The sequence below is a fragment of the Larimichthys crocea genome, chromosome XXIII (genome assembly GCF_000972845.2).
Source record: "Larimichthys crocea isolate SSNF chromosome XXIII, L_crocea_2.0, whole genome shotgun sequence".
NCBI lineage: Eukaryota > Metazoa > Chordata > Actinopteri > Sciaenidae > Larimichthys > Larimichthys crocea.
This window is the reverse complement of record NC_040033.1, coordinates 15,847,849-15,871,448: the sequence shown is the minus strand read 5'-3', so window position 1 is coordinate 15,871,448 and position 23,600 is coordinate 15,847,849. Positions and strand designations below refer to the sequence as shown.

The 23,600-nt window shown below is 39.7% G+C and overlaps 1 protein-coding gene across 8 annotated transcripts in view; it reads left to right on the top strand.

Annotated features, from left to right (window-relative positions):
* The window catches only part of ntng1a (netrin g1a), a 243,365-nt gene that overhangs the window by 196,274 nt on the left and 23,491 nt on the right, over window positions 1-23,600 (top strand). For all 8 annotated transcript variants that reach the window (XM_027274086.1, XM_027274085.1, XM_027274084.1 and 5 more), the window contains one exon: window positions 18,679-18,851. In XM_027274086.1, the coding sequence (XP_027129887.1) occupies window positions 18,679-18,851 (173 nt within the window). The remainder of the gene's footprint in view (window positions 1-18,678; window positions 18,852-23,600) is intronic.

The following is a 23,600-nucleotide window of genomic DNA, read 5'->3' as shown; positions in this document are numbered from 1 at the left end:
CTAACTGACCATTTGAAGAAGAATATTTCTTTCATTGAGCGTACTGATGTTTTAATGTTTCATCAACCATAGAGTTCAGAAAATTATTTGAAGGTTGAGGATAAGTGTTTGCAGTCACAGGAAGTAGCTGGTGATTTATGCCAATCTGAGTTGGATTCTGTGTACTAAGAGCTGTTTCTCTCATTGAATTTTGAACTGGACCACATTTATTGATGTTGTGTTTTTCATTTGGACAACATGAAGCTTTTAGAGGCATTTATAAAAACACCCACTAAAGGGCAACTCCACTAAGTTTATACATGAAAGGCCATTTACAGGTCCTGTGGAGTACTGCTGCATGTGAGGAAAGTTGTATAAAGACTTTTGTTGCTCTGCAGAAATCTGACAATCTGCAAATTATGTCACCTTTTTATTTATTTATTTATTGTTTTAGTTTTTTTTTGTTCCAATTATTTTTGTTGTGTTACAATTGGTATAATAATTAAATATATATTATTGGATCTAGTCCACACTACTACAACCCACAAATGTCCAAAAGCATGCTAAAAGCAAAGCTTTCATCCAAGGCTTACAAATATTTACAGATGTAAAAGATTAGACAGTTCATCTCTCCCACGGTGAATGGGTCATACTATTGGTGCATTTTAATTGCCGTGGTGTTTAGTGCATGTGTGCTTTGGATACAGCTGTTTCAACTACAGATCAGCAATTTGGTGAGTGATGGCTCTATCGAATCTCCCCTAAGGGAGGAACAAACAAGAAGTCAATCTGCTTTTTTTTTTCTCTCGCTCTCCCTCCACAGTGCTTGGCTTGCTCTTAGGCCTGCCTGTAGTCGACAGATAATCTATTTGTGCTAATTTCATGTTTCTTCCTGCCCACTTTCCTCTTGAATAAGTCATTCTACTTGTCTACCCTCCTTAGTCTCTCTCAGTCTGTCTCTCTCTCTCCGTGCCACCATAAGCATCTATTTACCTTCCGCTGTGCTTTGCATTTCAGCTTTTTTTTTTTTTTTCTTGGACTCAGCAGTCTGCATTAGTCATTGTGTGGGAGAATGCCATGTTTGTGGGACAGGCCAAGCGGTTGGTCCAGATAACTTGGACCATCTGTTAACATCAACGCCACATGTTAGTTTTATGGCTGTAATTAAACGACCCACAGCCTTTTGTTAGTCCAGCAGAAATGAGTTAAGTGAGGCATTTCAAACGTCAATGAGGCTATAAGTCAAACTGTCTAATATACAGTAAGTCTCTGTCATATTTACTGTAGAATGATGGGAATGGAACTGGGGTGACTCATCAAAGAGGAAATACAGGAAGAAGTGATGCGGTTGCCCCTCAAAGGCCGGAGCTGTAAAGTGGCTGTAATCATATACCCAATTCATTCTGTTTCCATTTATCAATCTGTCATCTCGCTGTCCACACAGTCACTGTTTCCATTTACTAGTCCAGTCATTCAAAGATGATTTTGTCATTATCAGACCATTATGACCAAGACCATTGTTCTCACAGTTTTGTGCCATAAAGTAAGGCAGCAGAATGTCCATCAAATGACCTGTTAGCAGTGGTGGAAGAACTTACATCCTTTACTTATCAGTTACAATTCCTCAATACAAACATTCTTTATTAAAAGTTAAGATGCTGAATTTAAAATCCTATTAACAGAAGTGTTATCAGCGAAGTGTACTGCTGTATGTATGTATGCTGAGTAAAAGACTGGCCCCTGTGACAAATATATTAAACTTGACATTATTAGATTGTTAATACTGATATGTATCAATGTTTATAATTTATATAATTTTACTGGTTGAAGTGGAGCTATGGTATTTTTAAATTCTGTAAATACTAAGCTAAAAACAATTGTATGAACGGCCATTTTTTAGCCTTGTCATGGCTCAAAAACTGACATCCATAGAAATGTTTTGTCTCAATTTGACCCGAAGAGTCTTCAAATTAATTGCATATCCAATATGTTACCACTTTTGTTGTTATGCACTAAAGTTAGACACAATACAAGATTAATGAAATCCCTGTTTACCTTGGCCATACCGCTACCTTGACAGGGAGAGAGCCAGCTGTGTGTCGCTGCGCTGCACCTGCATGGTCACCTTAGAGAGGTCAAGATCCACTAGTAAACCAATAGCATGTTTGTGGTCATTTTTCACAGACTGTTTTTTACTATCTCTGTTTGGAAAGTATTCATCTGAGCATCCAAAAAGAAAATCTAAACAAATCCTTCTGATAATATCAGATCTTTTTACCTTTGGGGGCTTTTAAACATTTTTAAACAATGCCATCTTTGCTCGAGTGCTCTGCGAGTTTTGAGCTGAAATCTCTCTTCACTGCAAAAAACTCCTAGACACCTCAAACATGACAGTTGGCCGTAATTAGAAGCTGCTTTTTTGTCAGCAAAAAAAGTGAGAATCAGTCCATTTTAAATGAGGCAGTTAATTTTATAAGGATGTCATATAAATTAAAAAAAAACAACTACTAACATAGCTTTTAGATAGTAAAACGTAAAAGATTTCAGAGTTTCAGAGTTTAAGAGTTTAAGCATAAAGTAGCTGTAAATGTACATACTTAAAGTACAAAATACCTCAAGATCGTACTTTACCTACCACCACTGCTAGCACGCCTTCATTTATTTTGATATCATTTCACTTTGACTATTCCTTCTTACTGTGTTGCAGTGATGCAGTGCTTTTTGTGAATGGTGTTCTTAGATAACACACTTTCTAAAATTAAAGTATTCTGTGGCCTGAGTCTATCTTCCGACCTACGCTTGCCTTTTCCCCTCCCTGCTCTTGTTTATCCTCCTTCTCACTTCAAAGTGTGCAGGGAAATGTTTCTTTTATTTATTTCCACCATGTTTTAAGTCAGTTCAGTTTGAAGCTGTGAGCTGCCTTCCTACACTTGTGGGTCCACTGGGAGAGGAAGCGTAGGATGGTTTATTAACTGGTGACCTCGACTTTGCAACTGAAATACTAACACTGTTAGTGAAGGTTGGTGGTTACCTCTCAAGATTATTTTTTATCTTCCTTTCAAGATTGGATTCAGCTTTGACTGGATTTAAATAAATCTACAGAGGGTGAGTTAAATTAGGTTTCCCCCTAACCATCAGTTACCCATCTGGCAGCTAAAAGGGGACTAACTATTGTAGACATTTAGACCAAATATTGGTTGAAATAATTAACATTTATCTCAGTATAACAATAACCATACTTTATTTCCTTAAATGTAGTTACTGAAAGAACTCAATTAGTCAATCAGTATCTGCTTCAGACAGACCAAACAGCCCCAGCTGCCTGTCTATTCCCTTTATCTCTTTCTTCTTCCTTCCATCAACACCTACATCACCTGTCGCTCCTGACTTCTGTCCAGACCATTCCTCCACCTTTCTGCTTTTGATCCTCCTGCTTTGGTTTGTCTCTAGCTGACGCCCTCCCAGCTTGAGTCTGCCAGGTTGAGAAGCTCAAAAGAAATCTTTATCAGTCGGGGCAGGAACTTTTTACTCATCTTGGTTGTATGCTCCGGAGGTGCCTGCTTGATAAGGCTTTGAAAAAGATGCATGAGTAAAGGTGTTAGAACAACAGAGCACCCTAAAGTTTTTGGGACCAACCTCCACCTGCAGAGAAGCTAGGGGCAAACTGACAGAGTGAAAACATAAAATAAATCCTAAGATGATGTATTAGTTCCATTTGTCCTTGTTTAGTGTTCACAACAAAGCCACCTACTGTCCCCTTATTGTCCTCATGGAGCTCCCACTTTGACTTCTTGCTTTTTAAATGCTTGTTAATGAGAGCAACAATAAAGAATAGGTTCCTAGTCAAGCATTTGCAATCCAAAATCATTTGCTAAAAATTGTACCCATCTAGAGCCAGCTGTAGTGGGTGTGTTTCTTTGTGAGGCAGAATTAATATAGAAGTTGGTCTCCCTGTGCAATTAATTGGATATTCCCAGCTGCAAAATCCTCCCCAAGCAATACACATGTGAACCGTGAAGGTAAAAAAGAAAGAATATGAGGAGAGGGCGGATTTGAAAAATGCGATAGGCGGAGGCAGAATATGAGGTGCATCACATTGGCAGCAGCAGAGCGTAGTACACCATATCTAGAGGCCACAGCTGCCTGTGTCATCTGCATACGGCTGCTGGCAATATCGAACCATTGTCGCCACGTCTGTGCCCTTTTTGGCTATGGACAAAAAAACAGGGCACATTGGATGGTGGGACAAAAATATTCTGCGTGCCGATGTTTCTCCTGTCAGTCAAGCCTTGGTTCAGATGCTTAATTAGGTCTCATTAAGCAGGGTGGCCACATTTTTAGCCATGCAGCCAGCAGCATTGCTCTGTGGATGTGAATGTCGGTCTGTCGTCCTCCACTTTGGTCATGAAATTTGATACAGATATCCATGGTGTCTAGAGGATGAATCCTAATGACTTCCTCTGATTAGCGGTTTTGAGATAAAGGTCTTAGGTATCGGATAGATTGCCATGGACACACCTCTATATAGTATGTTCCCCACAGGACCCCGCAGGATGAATTGCAGTCTCTTATTTTTGTTTTGTTTTTATCCAATTCTGTCAGTAATTGAATTTTATTTGTCAACTATATTAGTTTACGAGCAAATACCTGCCTAACAAATGGCATTCTACACAGTCTACAACAGCTGCCTTTGTTTTCTCAGCCAGTAACCAAATGTTATAATGTTAACAGGCTAAAATAAAGTGGCCATTGTTAGAATTATGCCCACTAAACATGAGCGTGTTAGTCATTGTGACCATATAAGCATGCTCCTGTTAGGTACAGCAATGCTTTGAGCTAAATGCTATGTACAGCCTGGAGAGCACAGTACTGGAGATAGTTTAAAGAATGAAGCTTGTTTATTGGTGCACCATTTTAACTTGTTTCCAAGACCGGTATTCAGAACAGCAGAACTCTACAACCAATTACACTGTGATCTTTCACGTACTGATTAGCTGTATATGTTTCTCCTTAGAACACAGCCAACTGTAACTTCTGTAGACTGTTTTTTTTTTCCAGAAGATTTTTACTTTAACAGCTGAATACCGTTGGTAAATAATAAACTACCACAGGGTTACATCAAACAGTATGCATGATATTAATTCACTCAGCAGAGTTGCACCAGTTCATGAAAGACATTTGGCATGTGCCAAAGTGGTTATAATTTCTCTAAATTGACACAATGTATTACATTCTTTCCATACTTCCTATACTTCGTATTTACATGCCTGTCTGAGATGTAAAAGTGGTATACCATTATCTTGTGCTTGTTGCGTTATAATACATAGACCATAAAAATGGAACTTAAAAGAAGTGAGTCTTATCTAACCTAAGGCATAAACAGCACAGATAATGGAGTTAATCTTAAGAGAAAATAGGCATTTCATTTTCCTCACTGAGATAGCACAGCGTCTCACAGAAATAACGTATTATTGTTTTCAAATGAAAACCAACACATCAATAAAACTCAGACCCAGTGTGATGTGGATAGAAAAGCAGGGGGGGAAGAAAACGCATGTATCCAAGAGCTCCCTGCTCAGAAAATGAAAACATTTTTTGAAGCATTTTGAAGCACTTGTTTGAATTTTGACTGTGTTTTGTCACAACAAACACAAACTTTATTCTCAGTGTTAAGGGGCATCTGTCTGAGTAGCACATTTTATGTATCCTGAGTGTGAGGCTTCCAGACTATTTCCACGTGTATGTGACCTTTTTCCAAGCACAGATTCTTCTCGCTGCCTTTTAAAACCTCCTCTGTCGCTCCCCACAGTGTCTACCACTCTCACATACAAATGACAGGATGAAAGAGGGATGGATTTCGATTGCTTAGTCTCTGTTTGCTGAATTGCCCCTTTCCAAAGACAATCCAGCTTAAATCTATTGTACTGTACTTCTGTAAGCCCCATGATATTTCATTGTTTAATATTCACAACACAAACAGCGGAGTGTTTGTTTTCAGTTGTTTCCAGCCTGAATGGAAAAATTGTAGCTGAGGCAGTATTAATATAGAAGGCTGCCTCTGTAGGCGTAGCTTGTGTGAGGAAAGGTGAAAGTGGCAATTTATGCTTTGAGATAGATTTTGCTTGAAAATCACTGGTGACTTGAGAAGCAGATTGCTGAGGTGAAAGTCTTTCCCAGATCAGTTGTTCAAGACACTCTGCTTTAAAAACTACAATTAAAAGATGTTTTTTTTTTAATTTCAAACAAATAAATGTTAATTGCTTCTATTAATACCAGCTGCAAGTCATAACTTCTCCAAGCTCAAAATGAACAGCTATCCATGCACAATTTGTCTTGAGTTTTTTATTTAAAAACTTCGATACAGCTGGATGAAAGGTTAAAATACTGTAAACATTCATTCATTTTTCTATAGAGTTGCACAAATGTAAATACATTTTAGCTTAATTAAAGATATCCTGTATATTTTTCTTGTAAACAAACAAAAGTTATTTTTCTCACTAAAATACATTGTGTATATTCTTGAGGTTAAATTTATTTTCTTCCTCAAAAGATGAATGTTGGGTTTTTTGTGTGTTTTTATTTTAAATATTGCATTGTTTACATCTATATGTGCTTGCTCTATCTTTCCTCAGTTTGTAAGAACATTCCTACATGTTTTGAACTGTTCAGCAGAATATAGTGACGGCAGCAGGAATGTTCCGATCAAGCTAAATGGGAGCAAGCCCATGACGATGGGTGGGTGGGTGAGTTAAATAGAAATTCGCACAGTACAGTTGTCATGAATGGGGAAATTAGTTATAGAGGCCAAAACAGTATTTTGTACCAGGCTGTAAAAATGTTTATTTTTGCTGTGAAGTTGGACATTTTAATATGGGGGCTTTTGGAGATTGGCTGTGTATCCAGCCTCATGTGACCGTTTGAGGAACTGCAGTTTTTGGCACTTCCACATAGGCTTTACTTCACAGCCACAGTTTGGCACCCACGAGTCAAATTGTTGCGCCATAACGCTACCAGTGGTCAAAAAAGAAAAAAAGAAAACTGATGTTGGTTTTTGACAGTGACAATAAAGATAAAAAGCAAATCCTGGCAACAGTGTAAATGGTACAGAACAGCTCAGTTGTGAGATAAAAATCAAGTACACTGAAAGCTTTATGTACAAATAAAATCAAGTGATAAGCCACCATGTCACTGACATTGAACCCACAGAAGGTGTACAAGCCAATCCCTGACTATTTATCACAGGCCAGAGAAATCGACTGAGTCCAGAGATATGAGGAGCAAAGCTACAAGTGACATGAAGATTTTATCAGCAGAGCAGAGGACAGAAGGCGCATCGCCTCAACAAATCCCTTTCCCGTTCTTAGGGATGAAGCAACATTCATTTCTCACTTCAGAAGATGAAGTTTACACTTCAACTTGATGCACTGGTTTTCTCATTGAGTGCTGCATTGCTGATAATGCAGATCTTATATTTGGTGCATTGATTTCTCTCCCAATGGGTTTACCTTTATTAGTAGCCAGCACAGACAACAAATTGGATTTATGTCTTGAACTGGAAGACTGCACTGCTGATGTGCCCAGCATGACGAGACCCATGCTTCACTGGTATATACGGGATGTGGTGGCATTATATACGGTATTTCCATGTGTAAGGCTAGGCTTGTGTGTGTGTGTGTGTGTGTGTGTCATGTGTAAGGCTAGGCTTGTGTGTGTGTGTGTGTGTGTGTGTGTGTGGGCATGGGTTTGTGTGCATAGCCTCCAGGCAATATCTATCCCATATTTTATTCCATAAATCCAAATCTAGTTCAGCAGGAATTCAATCTAACCCCATGACCACCACACACACACACACACACACCTATACACACATACACACATACATACAGATAATGCAGCATTCTTGATTCCCGTCATGATCCATGCATTAATACCCCCATACAAGTCAAAGAATTAATTACTAACTGTTTACCATTGACTTACATTAAAACCGTAACAATCTCAGTGGACACAATGAGCGATCTGATTTCTCATAAAGTCTTTTTATCTCCAGGTCAGAGTCGCCAATTTTCCTCTATTGTGCCAGAAAGAGGTCTCGGGCACAAAAACCAGCCATATTAGGAGACCTTTTTTCACTTCCTCACTGTCGACAGAGCACATTCAACATTCATGTGGTGACCCATTTTATTAATGGAGAGGCCTTTTTCGGCGTGTCTTTCCCCCCCATCTTTGTCGGCTACAGCCGCCCTCATAATGGGCCCTCCTGTCAGGATTTCATGACTAATCTCCTCATTGACCTCTCCTTCACTTACAGCCCCCGCCACCACACTGATGATTCGGTAACTGGTAGAGGTTGGGGGAGATATTGGCAACACTTGCATAGTCAATTCCATCTGGAAAGTCAGAACATGTTCAAACACAGTTTTGTACTTTATTGTAACTTAAGTATTGTAAGCATGTAAACACAGTTATCAGTGGAATTAGATTAGATTTGAACAGGCATTATGGACAGCATTATTAATCTAAAAGTTTCATTTAATTGTAATTATCACACATAAAATTGTATTACAGAAAGGACTGTGACCATTCCATCTTTTATTAATCTTAGATTTTCTTTTCCTAACGTAAAAGCCACTATTATCATCAATAATGTGGGGTCAATTCTACTGCAGTGATGCACTAACAGAGAATTATCAGCTTATTTTGTAGTTCCCCTTAGCTCTTTGAAGCTAATGACATTCAGCATTATTTGGGTTCTCAGCCCTTTAATTTACAATTTCAGCTCAGTATCAATCACAGTAATCGGTTATTTTCAGCAGAAACCTGTAAAAGTTAAAGAAATAGTGAGCATAATGGAGCATTTAGCAGCTAAAGAGCCAGATTATTAGAGTTCATATTTATATATAAAAAAGAAATACAACAAAAGAGACAAAGAAAAACATGAATTCAGAGTTTTGCAGAATTTGTAATAGGGTAACTGTTCTGTTCTGTTTTGTGCCATAAAGTAATACAGTAGATTAAGAATAGTGTGCTAAGGCTAAAAAAAAAGTTAAGGAATTGTTCTTAACTGCAAAATCTCAAAACAATTAATTATCAGTTAATTACTTAATTAATAATTAATTATTATAAAACCTAATAACTTGTGTAATGTAACTACAGGACTCCCTTTGACCTAAGTGAAAGAAAGTTACTGATGAGGACATGGACAATTCTTTTTGGTATTTTGGATTACATGCGACATAACTCATCACCAGACTTCCCACTGAGCTAGCCATATTGGCATGGGCGACATGAGAAGAGAGCCTCGTCAGTGAAGAAAACACCATATGGCGGCATTTCCCACTTATAAGCTAAAGCAGATACAGCATTTCTAACAGAGGGAGAAGTGTTGACAGCGTCATCATACTGTTTCTGTTTGTCTAATTCACCTCATGTGCACACAAATACACACACGCACTGGCTGATGTGGTAACCTCCCCAAGCGAGATATTTGATTTCGGATATGAAGACGACAGGGAGTGATGAATAAAAACTGCTTGATAATGGGATCATTGAGTCATGAAAAGCGATTCTGAGAGAGTTATCTTTTTCTTAGGACAATGAATGCAGGCGCTCATTATGTATGGCCATCCGACGGTGCTTTAGCCTTCAAGCAGAACAGGAGGATACAATGGAGCTGCAACTCACAAAAGAGGAGAAGAATAACAATCCAACAAAGAAAGAGTGATGTATTGAATTTTCCAGACCTTTGCTCCTTTAGCAAGGTAATGTAACTTACTGGAGCACGATGACTCAGTGGTGATCGGGTCATGATGGTGATTACTATGCTTGGTGAATGTGATTAGAAAGTTTAATAGATTTGCTAGATTTCTAGCATGGGAATGGTCGACTCTGCTACTAACATTGAAAACTGCAATAAACAGGTAAAAACTGATGCATTAATTACCCATGGCAGGAAGAACAGCAGCCATAAATATCATCAAAAATCGGGTTCGATATGATGAAAATGTTAAGGATTGTAACTTTAAGATGTGTAATGTGCATATGTTAAATGCATTTTAGCAAAGGATGATTTCTGCAGCTAGCACTGAAATATCTTTTTTTTAAATGAGTCCTTAGTGCAGAAAGGGAGCCTGTTCAGAGGATAACTTCAGTGTTTCTGTCAGCACTCAGCAACTATGTCAGTCATTTAATTAACAAGGCTCCGTTGAATTACTGAGGAAAAAAATGTATGTGGAAGAATTTTATGATTCCTACATTTTTAAAGATTTTTTAGACATCTGTGTCCCTCATACAGATCAGTCTTCTGGTTTGTTTTTGTAGTGCAGAACAGAGAGCTCCCGCAAATTACACTTCACCTTTCTCTTTGCTGCTGCAGTATTCTTTGTTTCTGCCACATTTTTTTTATATAGCTGGAAGCATTTCTGATGAGAAGGGCAATAGTCTCTAATTTCTCTGTCACTCATTTTGCCCTCCTGTTGTTCTCTCTGCCCGATAAAACAAATATGATGTGCACAGCTTTTCAAAGATGTTGAATTACATGCATTTACCCTGCTGCTGTAGTGATGAATCCATTTTCAGTGAGCATTTGTATAAAATTCCCATATCTCATATATTGAAGTCGTACTTAAATAACTTAATTAACGTGAGCATGCCATTTTCAGCAGTGCTGCAAAAGTTTGGTGTGGCTTCGTACTGAATACATTATATATACTCATTAGAGCCTTGTCTGAGAATCTGAGCATCTCAAGGGGTTTATCCACCAATTAAAAACTAAAAAAAAAATATTTAAAAAAATGCAGTATTTTTCAGTATTTTACCATGAATGCTCTGTTGCTCTGTTGGTTTGTGGTGCTGAATGGACAGCTCCCGTATTGTGCACTTAGTATGAATCATTTACTTTGAAGCAGTGATCTTTGTGTCAGTCACTTAAATAGTTAGCCTGGTAATATAGCTGGTACTCTCACTAAGTCCCTTCACTATCTCTCTTCTTCCCTGGTTGCTCAATAAAATAAGTATGCCACACATTTTGCACCTGCTTTTCCCAGATGTTTAATCATAAATACACTTCCCCTGCTGCAGTGGTCAGTGTGCAACAATAAATCACTTTTGTATACATTTTTGTTTTTTTCTGTTTTACATGAGACCAAACATGCTACAAATAGTTTTTAGCAGAGAGAGATGCCTGCAGAGAAGTTTACGGTGGCCTCATATTAGATGCAGGCGAGTACTTTCGGACTCATTAGAGCTGAGAAAAGTGCACTTATGAAGCACACAAATCTAAAACCAATGACTTGGATATAAACACACACGAACCCACTTCTTCTCTCCTCTAAATCTCCATCTCGTTTTCTCACAAACACACACACACCTGCAGGCTCACCTTCAAGTTATTCTTTCATGTCTCATGCCGTTCTCATTAATCACCAGGAGTCCTGTGCAGCCTCTCATTTAATTTAGTGGAAACATTGCCCCCTCTGGTCTATCAGGGAATCATGTTTTTAAGACAAGGCTGTTACCACCCGAGCTATTAATGACCCTCGCTCGGAGTATTAGACTTAACCCCTGCTAGCTGGGAAACTGCCAACATTGTCTGTAATTACACCTTCTCTTTGGGTCCAACCCTGGTTTCAGATTCTGGCCCCTGGTGCGCGTAGCCATGGGATACGTCTGCTCCAGACATCAGGATTATGTAACAAGGAAGAGGGTTGCCAAAGTTTAATGGCTGGTGACAATATCAAGAAGCAACAAGATAACAGAGGACAATTAAAAAGTAATGGCTTTTATTATTTTCCACATATCCTGCTTTTTAGTTAATACACCAGTAATACCAGTGACACCTGTACTGAATCTGCTCTATTCTGTGGTTAATATATATTAATATATTTTATATTTATAAATATATTAATATACAAGTACAAAAGAGACATTTATTTCAGCAAAGAATAGCAGTTATTAATGAGAAAATGTGTCTGTTGATGGGGCAATTTTTTTTATATTGCAGTGTTACATGAGCTCTCATACATACTGTCTTTGTCACACGCACACACACAGGTCAAATGCAGCCTCACCTCTCGCAGTCTGTGGACTGGCTACCGACCCAAACTGATCAATTTGGGGAGTTACTTCCATTACGAGCTCCAGTCAGCGCCGTCTCTTATGAAATGACAAGATCACTTAATATCACCTCTCCACCCAGGCCTCGCTTTAAATCTGTATGGCACCATTCTCCCAGTGATGGAGTTCTCTCACTCCTCCACAGTGCACTTTGTGCCGCCGGGTCCACGGCCAATAGTCTTTAGCTGAGAGCAGTATCAGTGAGGCCCAGCATGTCGATTCTATTGAACTGGCTTGGCATGTCACAGGCAGTAAAGACCTCTTGATTGACTCCTGCTTGGATAGCATGTCCAACTCCATACATTAGTAATGCTGAGGATTCAATAGATGGATGGCCTGGATGGATTGATGCAGGCAGAAGGCACATTTACCTCAAAACAGGGAACTGGAGATGAGCTGAACTCGCAGTGCAATGACACATCACAAAATATATTGTACTGTACTCATGGTGTTGAACGGCTGGTTAAACACTAGAGGGGATAAGATAAATAATTGCTGTCATACAGTTTTATTTTTTTTTACATTTAAAATGATTTTTTGATTAATTATTTTGAGAGGGAACATACAACAGAAACAGAATCTCTCAACAGCTCACAAAAACATTGTTAAAATAATTTGGAGTGGTGCAGTTTTTAAGCTTGCTGCGATAGTTCAGCAGCTAGGTCACTGTTGTGTTTTTCACTCTGAGGCTTAATTGGCCACAAAAGTATATCACTTTTCCAATATGTACTCTTGTAAATATGAGCGCAGGCGGGCAATGCAACAAGCCAGTTATGACTGTAGCTTCTGTAGAGACTAAACTCCACTGCATGAAGTAATTTGTTCATGTATGTTGGATCTTTGCAAACTGTAATGAAAACCGTGCCCCTTCTGGCTTTGAACCAGTTCCTGCAACATCTCTCTGTGTCCCTCTGCTCGCCAACTGTACAAATAAATAAACAGGAATGAAGGTGACAGGACTGACCCTGCACCTGTGTGAAAATGAAAAAAAAATAAACATACCACATCTGCACAGTCTGGCTGCTCCTGGTGAGCTTTCTTGTTTTTTTTCCTTTGACTACTGGCCTTATGAAACTAAAATGTGGAAGTTACAAATGGAGATGCTCTCTCTATTGTATGATTGCTAAATGCTCAAGAGGGTCTGCACGTCTGTCAGCCAGCGCATTCACCCGTGTAAAAGTCATGTATTATGTACCGAGGATTTCAAATTGAGCAGTAACTGTGTGTGTTTAAACAGCCAATGTACCAACTGGATGTGTTAAGTTCTGCAGTATTCATGTACTGTTATCTTAGATGGATTAAACTGTATATGTATATACTGAAAAGTATCTTCTCATGCCAACAAATTGAAACAAAATTGGTGTTTAAGAGAGGACTTAAACAGAGAACCTGCCATGATTTTTCCCACAGCCTCCACTTTTCTCTAACTGTCCACCCTCTATAGTGAGAAGGAGAAGGAGGGATGGCGAAGAATGATATAATTAGGGAGAGGTTGGGGGCTGTGGTCAATCCCAGGAGAGCTGAGATCTCACTCCTTCCACTTCCCACAATGCACTGCAGGCTGGGGAGGGGGCAATTAGCAGGTAACACGTTAGCAGGCTGATCTGTTTTAAGCCAATACAGACAGCAGCTGCAAGCAACATGTCAATGGGGAAGAGCACCAGTGGTGTATATCGCTATAAAGGTGTATGTTTGTGTGTGTTTTGGGAGATCAGGTGGGACAAATATATTGTACAGTAAATTTCATTCTGTGTGTGTGTGTGTGTTGTGCAATTATCCATTCCACCGACAGCAAATCACCTCCACACACACACACACACACACCTCAAGGCCCTTCCTTTACCAGCCACTCATGTGTTTCTGTTTCATTTTCATCTCGCCTAATTAAGCCAGAGTGTTCTCCGAACCACCCACTCTTCACCACTTCCCCCACCCCGATGCCCTCCGCTCGCAACCCCAGGTGTGTTGTTGCTCATTTACAGGAGACGGTGAATGCAGACACGAGCTTAAAAAAAAAAAAAAAAGTTTATTAACCGTGTTTGACCCAATTGGCTTGCATATGAAAACACCTGGGCGTTAGATTGAAATTTAATTGCTTCACTTAGTTAACCCACTTAAGGACCATGTTGAGTTTAGTCTGCTCAATTTGTTGGGATCAGCAGCTTTGTACGTCGGGGATGTTGTAGGCTTGGATTATGGATAATTACTATTAATTACCGGCTGACACTTTTGGCTTTGAAGCAGCAATGAGCAAAATGGAGCAATGTCAGTGAATGAACTTGCCTGAATGGACTTATGGAGGGGGATATTTTCTCTGAGAAGCAGCACATTGGGCTGCTTTGTTTTTGTTTGTTGTTGCTGCCATCATCAGTGGGAAAGCGCAATATGTCGTCTGCACCCACGGTGTCAATCAGAATCCCATTACTGCAGAGGTCATAGGCACAATGCTCCAGGTAAGCTAAGTCTCAACGGGCTGTTTCACTCGCATTTCCACCAGGATAAAGAAAAATAATAAATTTGCGCCCAACAATATCTTCTGTCCCCCATATTTCAAGGAGAACTTTAAACTCTCGTAAGATATAAGAATATGTTTGCTGCTTTTTCTCAAACAAAACAGAATCAAAACTTCAGTCGAGGTTTTTTTTTTTCCTTTTTTGTCTGTCTAGCAATTTGAGCTCATAGCCTCATGGGTAATTTTATGAATACATATCTGGACCTTTAGCTCACAGGCGGTGGCTGGCACATTCAATAATGCCTCGAGCAATATGACTTTGAGAGAACCACACAAAAACAAAGATGCCTCAGCTCCATGAATATTTATTAATAGGAGATACTGGAGCAGACTTAAAATGACAGACTAATAGGTGGAAGGAGAAGAGAGATATAAAAAATAAATGATGAAGAATGATACAAAGACTGATGGAAAGTTAGTTAAGAGACAACCCACAGAGCTTTCAAGGTAAAGCAGGCCCAACTGGAATACACAACACTGCAGCACGGGGAACCCTGGAGGAAATTTGCTATTAAAATGTTGTTAAATACACGTTTACTTGAATCCTTCTCTGAAGCTATTGTTGCTAGTGCAGCGGTGAGGGAGTCTCCCCTGGTATCTGCATGCAGGAGCCACATCTGATTGGCAGCACAACAGCACTGGTGGGTAAGAGACCCTCAGGGCCTCACTGGCGGTCTCCATCATTATGCCGTCGGCGCTATCATTTCTGGATGCTGATTAAAATGTTGGTGAGGTTAAAAGAAGCTGAAGGTTAAACCACAAAGGGCTTTGTGTGAAGTCGTTTCACAACCCCGACCCACTCCTCCTACACACACACACACACACATTGTATACACACAATCAAGGCAGACGTTTATGTGGAAAGAAAGCGCATTGAGCAGGACTGTGTAGGATTTGATTCTGATCTTAGCCTTGTTTTAGCCACTATTGGACATTGATTCAACCTGAAGCACTTTTCCTTAACCAATCCCACCATGTCTCAGTATGGACTGGATATTACCAAAACAGCTGCTGACGATTTAATCCAGTTTTACAAAAGAATGTCACAGTGAAGCACCACAGGGTTCTCCAAACAGCTGCCTGTGAAGAGTTTCAGCTCTTTATTACTTTATAAATACTACAGGAACATGAGGCTCAGTACCTACATTAAGCTAAGGAAAGCTGTCATTGAAACTCCAACTTTTTGGGGGGTAAGGGAAAGATCTTTGAAGTGCAGTAGATTGCATTTTTATCTCATCTGAATCATTTAGAATCCCCTATTAGATCCATCTAGTATCATCTTTCAACATTTGTAACCAAAGTTAAAAAGAAAACTCAAAGATCATATTTCATGTCATCAGCTTCTATTGGCTTAGAATGCAGAAACACGTCAGTTTTGAGTGTCAAATAACTGTTCACATCCTGTCGCTATAACCTGAAAACGAGATGAGGAACACAAGATGTAAAATGCTGATTAAAAATGTATCTGACGTGATGAACAGGTGTAGCCCACACACATTGTATTTCATGGGCTATAAATACAGTATGTCCCAAATGAGAACTAATACACTGAGAGGCTTCAAAATAGAATATGATACACATGAAATGTTTATCTGACAGATGCGGTTTTGTTTTGCTAAATTGCAGAAACACGCAGTGCACTCTTTGAATCAAAGAATGATGTGATGGTGTCTCCTCACCTTATAACTTATTCACAGGAGACATGTTAATTAGCTACACCTGATAATTGGCCACATTACTAGCTGTAATCAATTAATCATTACATATTAGCAATTGAAAAAGTAATAAACTGCTTTGCTCTAATTACTTAACAGCAGTAATATATTGTTCTATTACTAGTTGAGTCACATGTTCTGTATTTAAAATGTGAAGAAAAAGGAAGTGGGATGCTGTGGTTAACCCTCTGTGCTATGAGCAGTTGCCCACAATTGCAAAAGCAATTGATAGGGGCATGCTTTTGAGGTATTTACTCTCAACAGATAGCATAAAGCAGCATTTAAAGTTACATTTGCAAAATGAAGCTGCAAGTTTTACACAGCCTCCAGCTCCGAACCAAACCAGAAATATTGTACTAGTGGCCATTGTTAACAAGCCAGAGATACACGAAAGAGATAAAGAGATACAAGATGTAATTTTAACAGCTTTGGAGTTACCAGCAGGTGCTAAGATAGTGAACTCTACTGTGAGTGCTAAAATAAAAAGATTAAATGTTTTGTAGGATATTTGTCTTTAAAATGAGAGACAAGGGTTTCCACATCAGATTTAAAAGTTTTACAAATCCAGTTATGGAAGAGGATCTAAAATGTAACCAGCTAACGGACTTGAACCTTGAATTTGGGGCAAATAGCAAATATGTTCAGTATCAGGGTCAAGGACCGGTAAGTGATTTAAGACTGCTTTTCCTCCAAATTCTTATATTTATTCGAGGATCAAGCTAAGCCGTGGTAAAGCATAATGGGCAGGGTGAAAGAGGCCAGCTGTCACCCGAGTTTCTCACTAAGACGTTTGTGAATACAACTGTGGGGCTATCTGTGTCATCTCCCTCCTCAGCACCTTTCACACCAACTCTCACTCTGTGCCTTAGGGAGGAATGGAAAGTTGCTTTTCACCTAAGTCCTTGTAAAAAATATATATCTATCTGAATGAAAGGGGACTTTCAAAGGAAGGAGACTTGCTTGAATAGTGCCATTTTGTCTGCCTCTCAACACTTTATCCTAAAATATACAAACACAGCCACAGCTCCATTAATCTACCATGAGTCACGCCTGTTGGAAGTCCAACTTCCGCTTCATGTAAAATTGCAGCCAGTGTTGGCAATGGCGCTAGATCGTGACTCATGGTACGATTTGAAAACAATCCGGTCATCTTTGAGAATCAAGCATCCTTGTGCTGATGTTTTGGGACATCACTTTCCAGCATTAGATGTCAAGCCATAAGTGATTCCAGCTTGGTTCTTGTAGCAAACATACAAGGACTGGGCAAAAAAGAAACACAGTGTAAAAAGGAACAGATCTTTGATATGACTTAATCACAATTACAGAGGCAGAAACAAGATTTTTTTTTATAGAAAAGGGAGAATCTAATCTTTCTATTTGTGATCTTAAAAGGGTTCTTCTATGTCTTTCGTTAAATAAATAAACCGTCTTGAAATGCCTGTCACAAAGTTTCATCACGACCTTTGTGGAGTCACTCAGTCACGTTGCTCTCTATTACAAAGTTCTTCAAAAAGCGATCTAGCAATTCAAAGTTCTCTATATTCCTCCGAGTACTTTATGCTGCATGAGGATCATAAATTAATTTAACAGGTAGATATCCCCTCAATGCTCATCTAGCCACAGCAGAAAATGAATTTGCTGAGTTTATTGTTAAATGAAGGTTCTGGTGAGCAGGATGTGAGTGAGGATTTAGTGTACCTTAAGGGACTCCCTCTCTCCAAACTGAAAATATGCTTCTGAGGTCTCATCTCATATTAATTTGTCATAGCGATCGTAGCCGCGCTGTTGCTCCATGCTGCCCTCTGGCTAACTCCAAGCTATTCATCGCCTTACAGAGCCACAAGCCTCGCTGCTGCTGCTGCTGCCTTCATTCTCCTGGTACTTGTTCTACAATTTAACTTGGCTTGTTTTCCTCAGCCTCCCCTCGCACCTCTTTGTCCCCCTCTCCCTCCTGATCTTCCCTTGCCCATCTACTGTGACCTTACTGCAATTATGCATCCTCCAGTGGGACAATTAAAACTGAGCTACCGTCCTGAGTCCAGAGGGGGGGGGGGTGAGAAAGAAAAGGGAGGAAATAATGGTGCCAGATTTGTTCGTGCAATTGGCTGCCTCCTTTGAACTAGCTCCTCTTGAAGTTGAAGAAGCAACTGTCTTAGCCGTCTTGACTGTGTTCCAATGCCACCGCTAGTCAAGGACATACTGCCCTTCAGCTGCATTGTCCAACAAAATAAAAGCTGTCTGTTAAATTCCATGCCGGAAAATTCACTCATGTTGATGTGTTATCTTCTTTCAACTCCACCCAAACCCATCCAACCACCTCCCTCTCGCCCTCCGACCACCCTTCCCTCTCTTTGACAGGTGCAAGTGCAACCTTCACGCCAACAGCTGTGTGTATGACAAAGAGAAGTTGAGCTGCGAGTGTGAACACAACACCACTGGGCCTGACTGCGGACGCTGTAAGAGGAATTACCAGGGGCGAGCGTGGAGTGCTGGCTCCTACCTGCCCATCCCCAAGGGCACAGCTAATATCTGTGAGTACACACACATACACACCACAGACATGTTGAGTAATTAGAGGAAGATGGGCCACATGGCAGAGCAGATATTAGTATTGGTCTTATAGACAAAAAACACAAACGCTGGAGATTTGCCATCAAAGTGTGAATCAAAATAACAAGCGCATGAGGAAATTTGAATCCCAATTAGCAGCATCCTGTGTGTAAGTTCTGACAGTCACCAGGTTAATAGTGAGATATTGAGTTGCAGGATTTCAAAGCAAAGTGAAGCAATTAAAGATGTTTCAAAGACATAAAAGGCATGAAAAGCAAAAAGAGAAACCAACTTTTGTATATTTGGTTTGTCATGTCCCGTGGAAACAAACCGAATCTAATTTTACAAAAGAGGGTGACTCGTGAGCTACTAAGACCCTCTTCTCTGACAGCTGATGAAATATAGTTATTTTGACATGAAATTTTTCTGAAGAAGAGCAAAACAATCAAACAAACAACTGTGAAAGCCTGACAAATTATGCTGAACGTGTGAACATTAGCAAAGAGAGCAGTGTTGGCAGGTCATAAACGGCACGCTTAAAAGCACAGCCGGTGAATACGTCAAAACAGTACACGTTACAGTGTCCCTCTGCATAATTTATGATCTGAATGGAAGCACTGACACACAGCGTATTCACTCGGTAGATGGCTTATCTGTGAGGAGTCCTCTTACCTGACCGCTATGTTAAAACACGTAGCGAGCAACAGTTATGGCAGAAAATGACCTGTGTCTGATTTCACTCTTCGTTACCTTCTTCCTTTTCTTTACAAACCACCCACAACATCGAGTTGGCATGTCGACTGAGACCGTACATGCCCTCTCCTCTGTATGTGAAGAACTGTGCAGTGTGCAGGGTTGACTTTACCTTCCAATTTCAGTGCTTTTTTTTTAACCTGTATTCAACAGGGGAAGTGACATTGTATATCTCATGATGTAATCACTGCTTTGATTAAATCTTTGCCTTAACTGTAGCAACTAAGAAGAGTATTTTAGGAGGTATTGATAAACAAACCAGTATATGATTGAACATAATTTCACCACGTCTAGTTCCACGTACAGGCGTGTTATTAGACATGTCTTTCTTGTTTGTAGTCCACAGAAATGAAGATGATCCGCAAATTGCTTTGGATTTCTGAAGTTCTGGTGTTTGGTATCCAGTATTAATAAAAGAATGGCATGTACACTAAAGAAAAGGAAGGAAGGATAAGGCCAGTAGTGAAGCTAAAATGAAGCAATGACTGTTCAGTGTCAATTGAAGTCTGTAGTCTTCATTATCTCTGGTTACTAAATATATTTAACTGAATAAAGGATTTTTATATTTTGTAGTTAATTTATTGAGACTGCCAATGACACGTACAAAGTTCCTAAAACTGTGAATGTCCACATGAAGTTATAGGGACTAACTGTCATGGCTCCATGGATGATCCATTCCTACTGACTATCAGCAGCCTGCATGATCTTGCATTTTTATTACTATTTGAAGTGCCTGTTAATGTAGGAACATAGGTTTGTTTTACACTAATACGCTAAATGCATTAGAGTTAATAAATAATGTTCTCCCAGCTGCAGCTGCAATGCTAATATGAGATAGAACCAATTATTTACTCCTGCTTGAGCTGAAGAAAGTGGGCCAGCTCCTTTTTTTGTCTAATGTCTTGTGGTGACGTCACATCATGACAATTTTTCATTGTCTTCTTTTAGAGCTGAGGCTGTGGTGGGAACCTTTGTAGATCTAAGGCCTGTTAAATCCAATAAGACAATTGGCCTCGTGCAAGAGTCGAGGCAACATAGGGCTGTTGTTTGTGTTAATGTTTATATCTCATGAATGCACACCTATTTATGAACAAGTGGCTTTCATCAAGTTGAAACGAGCAGAATATACGACAGCACAGTGCAGTTCAGAGAGTTTTCTGAATCTGGCTCATACAGTAGCACTCCTGAACATGAGCCTTTACCTTCATTGGAAAAAGTTATATTTAGAATAAGAGTATGAAAATGTTCCTGGATGAGGCCCATTGTTTGTGATATTGGGCCATACAGATATAGTTGCTTTGACTAGAAGGAGAAATGCAAAGCTTTTAAACAAGCCAAAAAAAAAACAAACTTTCTGTACACATACCCAAACTCTTGCTGTTTATTATTTATTTGGATCCCCAGCAGACAAAAGCAACAGCTGCTCTTCCTGGGGTACGAAGAAAACAAGGACACGGTGTCACACAAAACTCTCTACATACATTAGTTCAGTGGCATCGAAACAGGGCACTGATCCAGCTTCAATACCGCATGTGTAGACTCTTGTAATGACTCTTAATGGCCATTAGGGGGCAAATAAGACATCAGTGAATAAGTAAATGAATTAATTAATGGCTGATGAAGTCAGTCAGCATCATTCTAGTCTTGTTATAACGTGAACACAGTGGCCAGTTTGCCTTCCATACATAACAGCAGAGTGATGATGAGCAGAGTGAGCGCCAGTGCTGTATAATTTGAAAATCCAAGTTTTATCCCGCTCAGTCACCTTATTGCATCCGCTGTGATTTCTGCCTTTCTGGACTCTCGGCCACCAGCTGATGACTTATTCTCCCTCCCAGAGGATCCGTGTTATGAGACTTAGGGAGGGTTTGTGAAATGGCCGTTCCCAGAGCCCAGATTGACAGCACGTTATTAAAAAAGGTGACACACACACACACACACACACAGGTGCTCATCCAGACCTCCATGCACCCCCCTCGAAGCATTCACGTGCACACATTCATAAGTACTGCACAAGGACACACACACTCCCTTTGCCCTGCAAGTGATGAAAAACAGTCTTAGTATAAAGTGCATTATTATACTTTGTCTTGGAGGGGAAAAAATCCATAATGTAATAACGCTCTGAAAAATCTATAGGAATGCAAGGCTATCCCTCCTGAATAGAAAAAAAAAATGCACAAAGCTGACAGAAAAATGCACCTTGTGCTGTTTTGTAATTTTCAAGCCCATTCGACACCAATTCCAAAAGTCTCCTTCTCTCTCAATGTTTTCCCCCGAACCCAGTGAGCATATGGCAGCTCTTTGGAGACAAATTTGTCAAAGATGAAAATTTAATTAAGATTTAATTTCTTTTTACTATGCCCATCAAGTCGTCTGATGCGATAACGGGATCGATGAATCATCATCCTGTGGGGTGGGGGTGGGTGGTGGGGTGGGGTGGGTGGGAGTTGGTGTGGTCGTCTTACAATGGCACGAGGAAGAGGAACAGGATTTAAAAAGTGATGATGAGAGAAAAGGATGGCGGAGATAGAAAGAGGGGAAGTGGGCATCACTCTCTGTCACAGCTAACTCAGCCTTCTGGGGTGGCTCTGTCTCTCTCGCTTTTCCTCTCTCCATCTATGTCTCTCGCCCCCCCCCCCCCCCTCAAACCGTCTCTCAGCCTCACTCATTCTCGCCTCCTCCCTCTGTGGAGACAGAAGGAGAGGGATCAGTTTGAGAATTAACCATGGCAGTTCATTTCACTGTAGGGGCTGAGGATACTGAGGGAGATAGACGCCGGCGGTGGCGGGGGCAGTAATGGGTGGCCTCTGAGAAGTTGATTTCTAATAGTAAAAATGTATCCTGAATGTTTTATTAAAGGCAGAGTCCTTAAATGCACTTTAAACTGATAACTGGATTTGGAAAATTTAACTTTTTTTACATCCTGTATGTGTGCATGTAGTGTGTAGTATGTTGAAAGACGATATTGGCTTAACTTAAGTTGATGGGATCAGTAGCAACAGAATGTGCACGTACACACTTAACAGAAGAGATACTGGCAAACAATCAGAGTGCACACATGTCCCTTAGCTAAAAGCAACAATCCTCTGGATTTAAATATGTTCATAATAAGAAATTCATCTGAATTTGGATTTGCATACAGAACAAGTTGTATAAATGGCCTGATTAAGCCTTCTTCAGCCTAACTAATTTTATGGTAATCTTTGTTCAGACAAACAAACAAATGGGACTTTAAAAAGAACATCTAAGGATATAAACATGAGATTATACCCCTGCTTTTGGAATAGCTCAGCATTTTGGAAAATAGAAAATTTGTTTTCTTGCCAAGAGTGAGGATGATGCCACCACACTAAATATTAAGCTACAACAGTGAGTCCGTTGACTTCATTTAGCATGATACAGGTGGGGGTGGCTAGTCTGACTCTGTCCAAGGGTAAAATAAATCACCTACCAGCACCTCTAAAGCTCACTAATTAACATGTTATTTTATGTTTGTGTATAAAGGACAAGATGTTGTTTTAAGGTGAATTATGTGCTGTATTGTCCAGGAGCAGTGACTTCCTAGAGCCTAGTCTTACTAAGGTTGCCAGGCAGAAGCTTTTAGTACACTGAACAGTATGTGAGATTTTGTCTATAACCAATTGTACACTGTAGTGCTACTGTTTCTGGGTAACACAACAACAACATACTGTACATAACAAACAATGGTTGACAATGGTTGACAAGACAATGAGACAATAACATTTAATATACAGACCTTAAAGATTGCGTATATATGAGGGTATGGAGAGAAAGATGAACAGAGGCAGTGACCTTGTGGTTACTTTTCATGTCAATAACAAACAAATCAATGATTATTTGACACTTGCCAATCGCTTCCCCAGAAATATTAGCTACTGCTGGATGATAAATGTTTTTTACTATTATGTCCTTCATCCTTCAATGCATCAATCCCTAAGTTTATTAATCACATC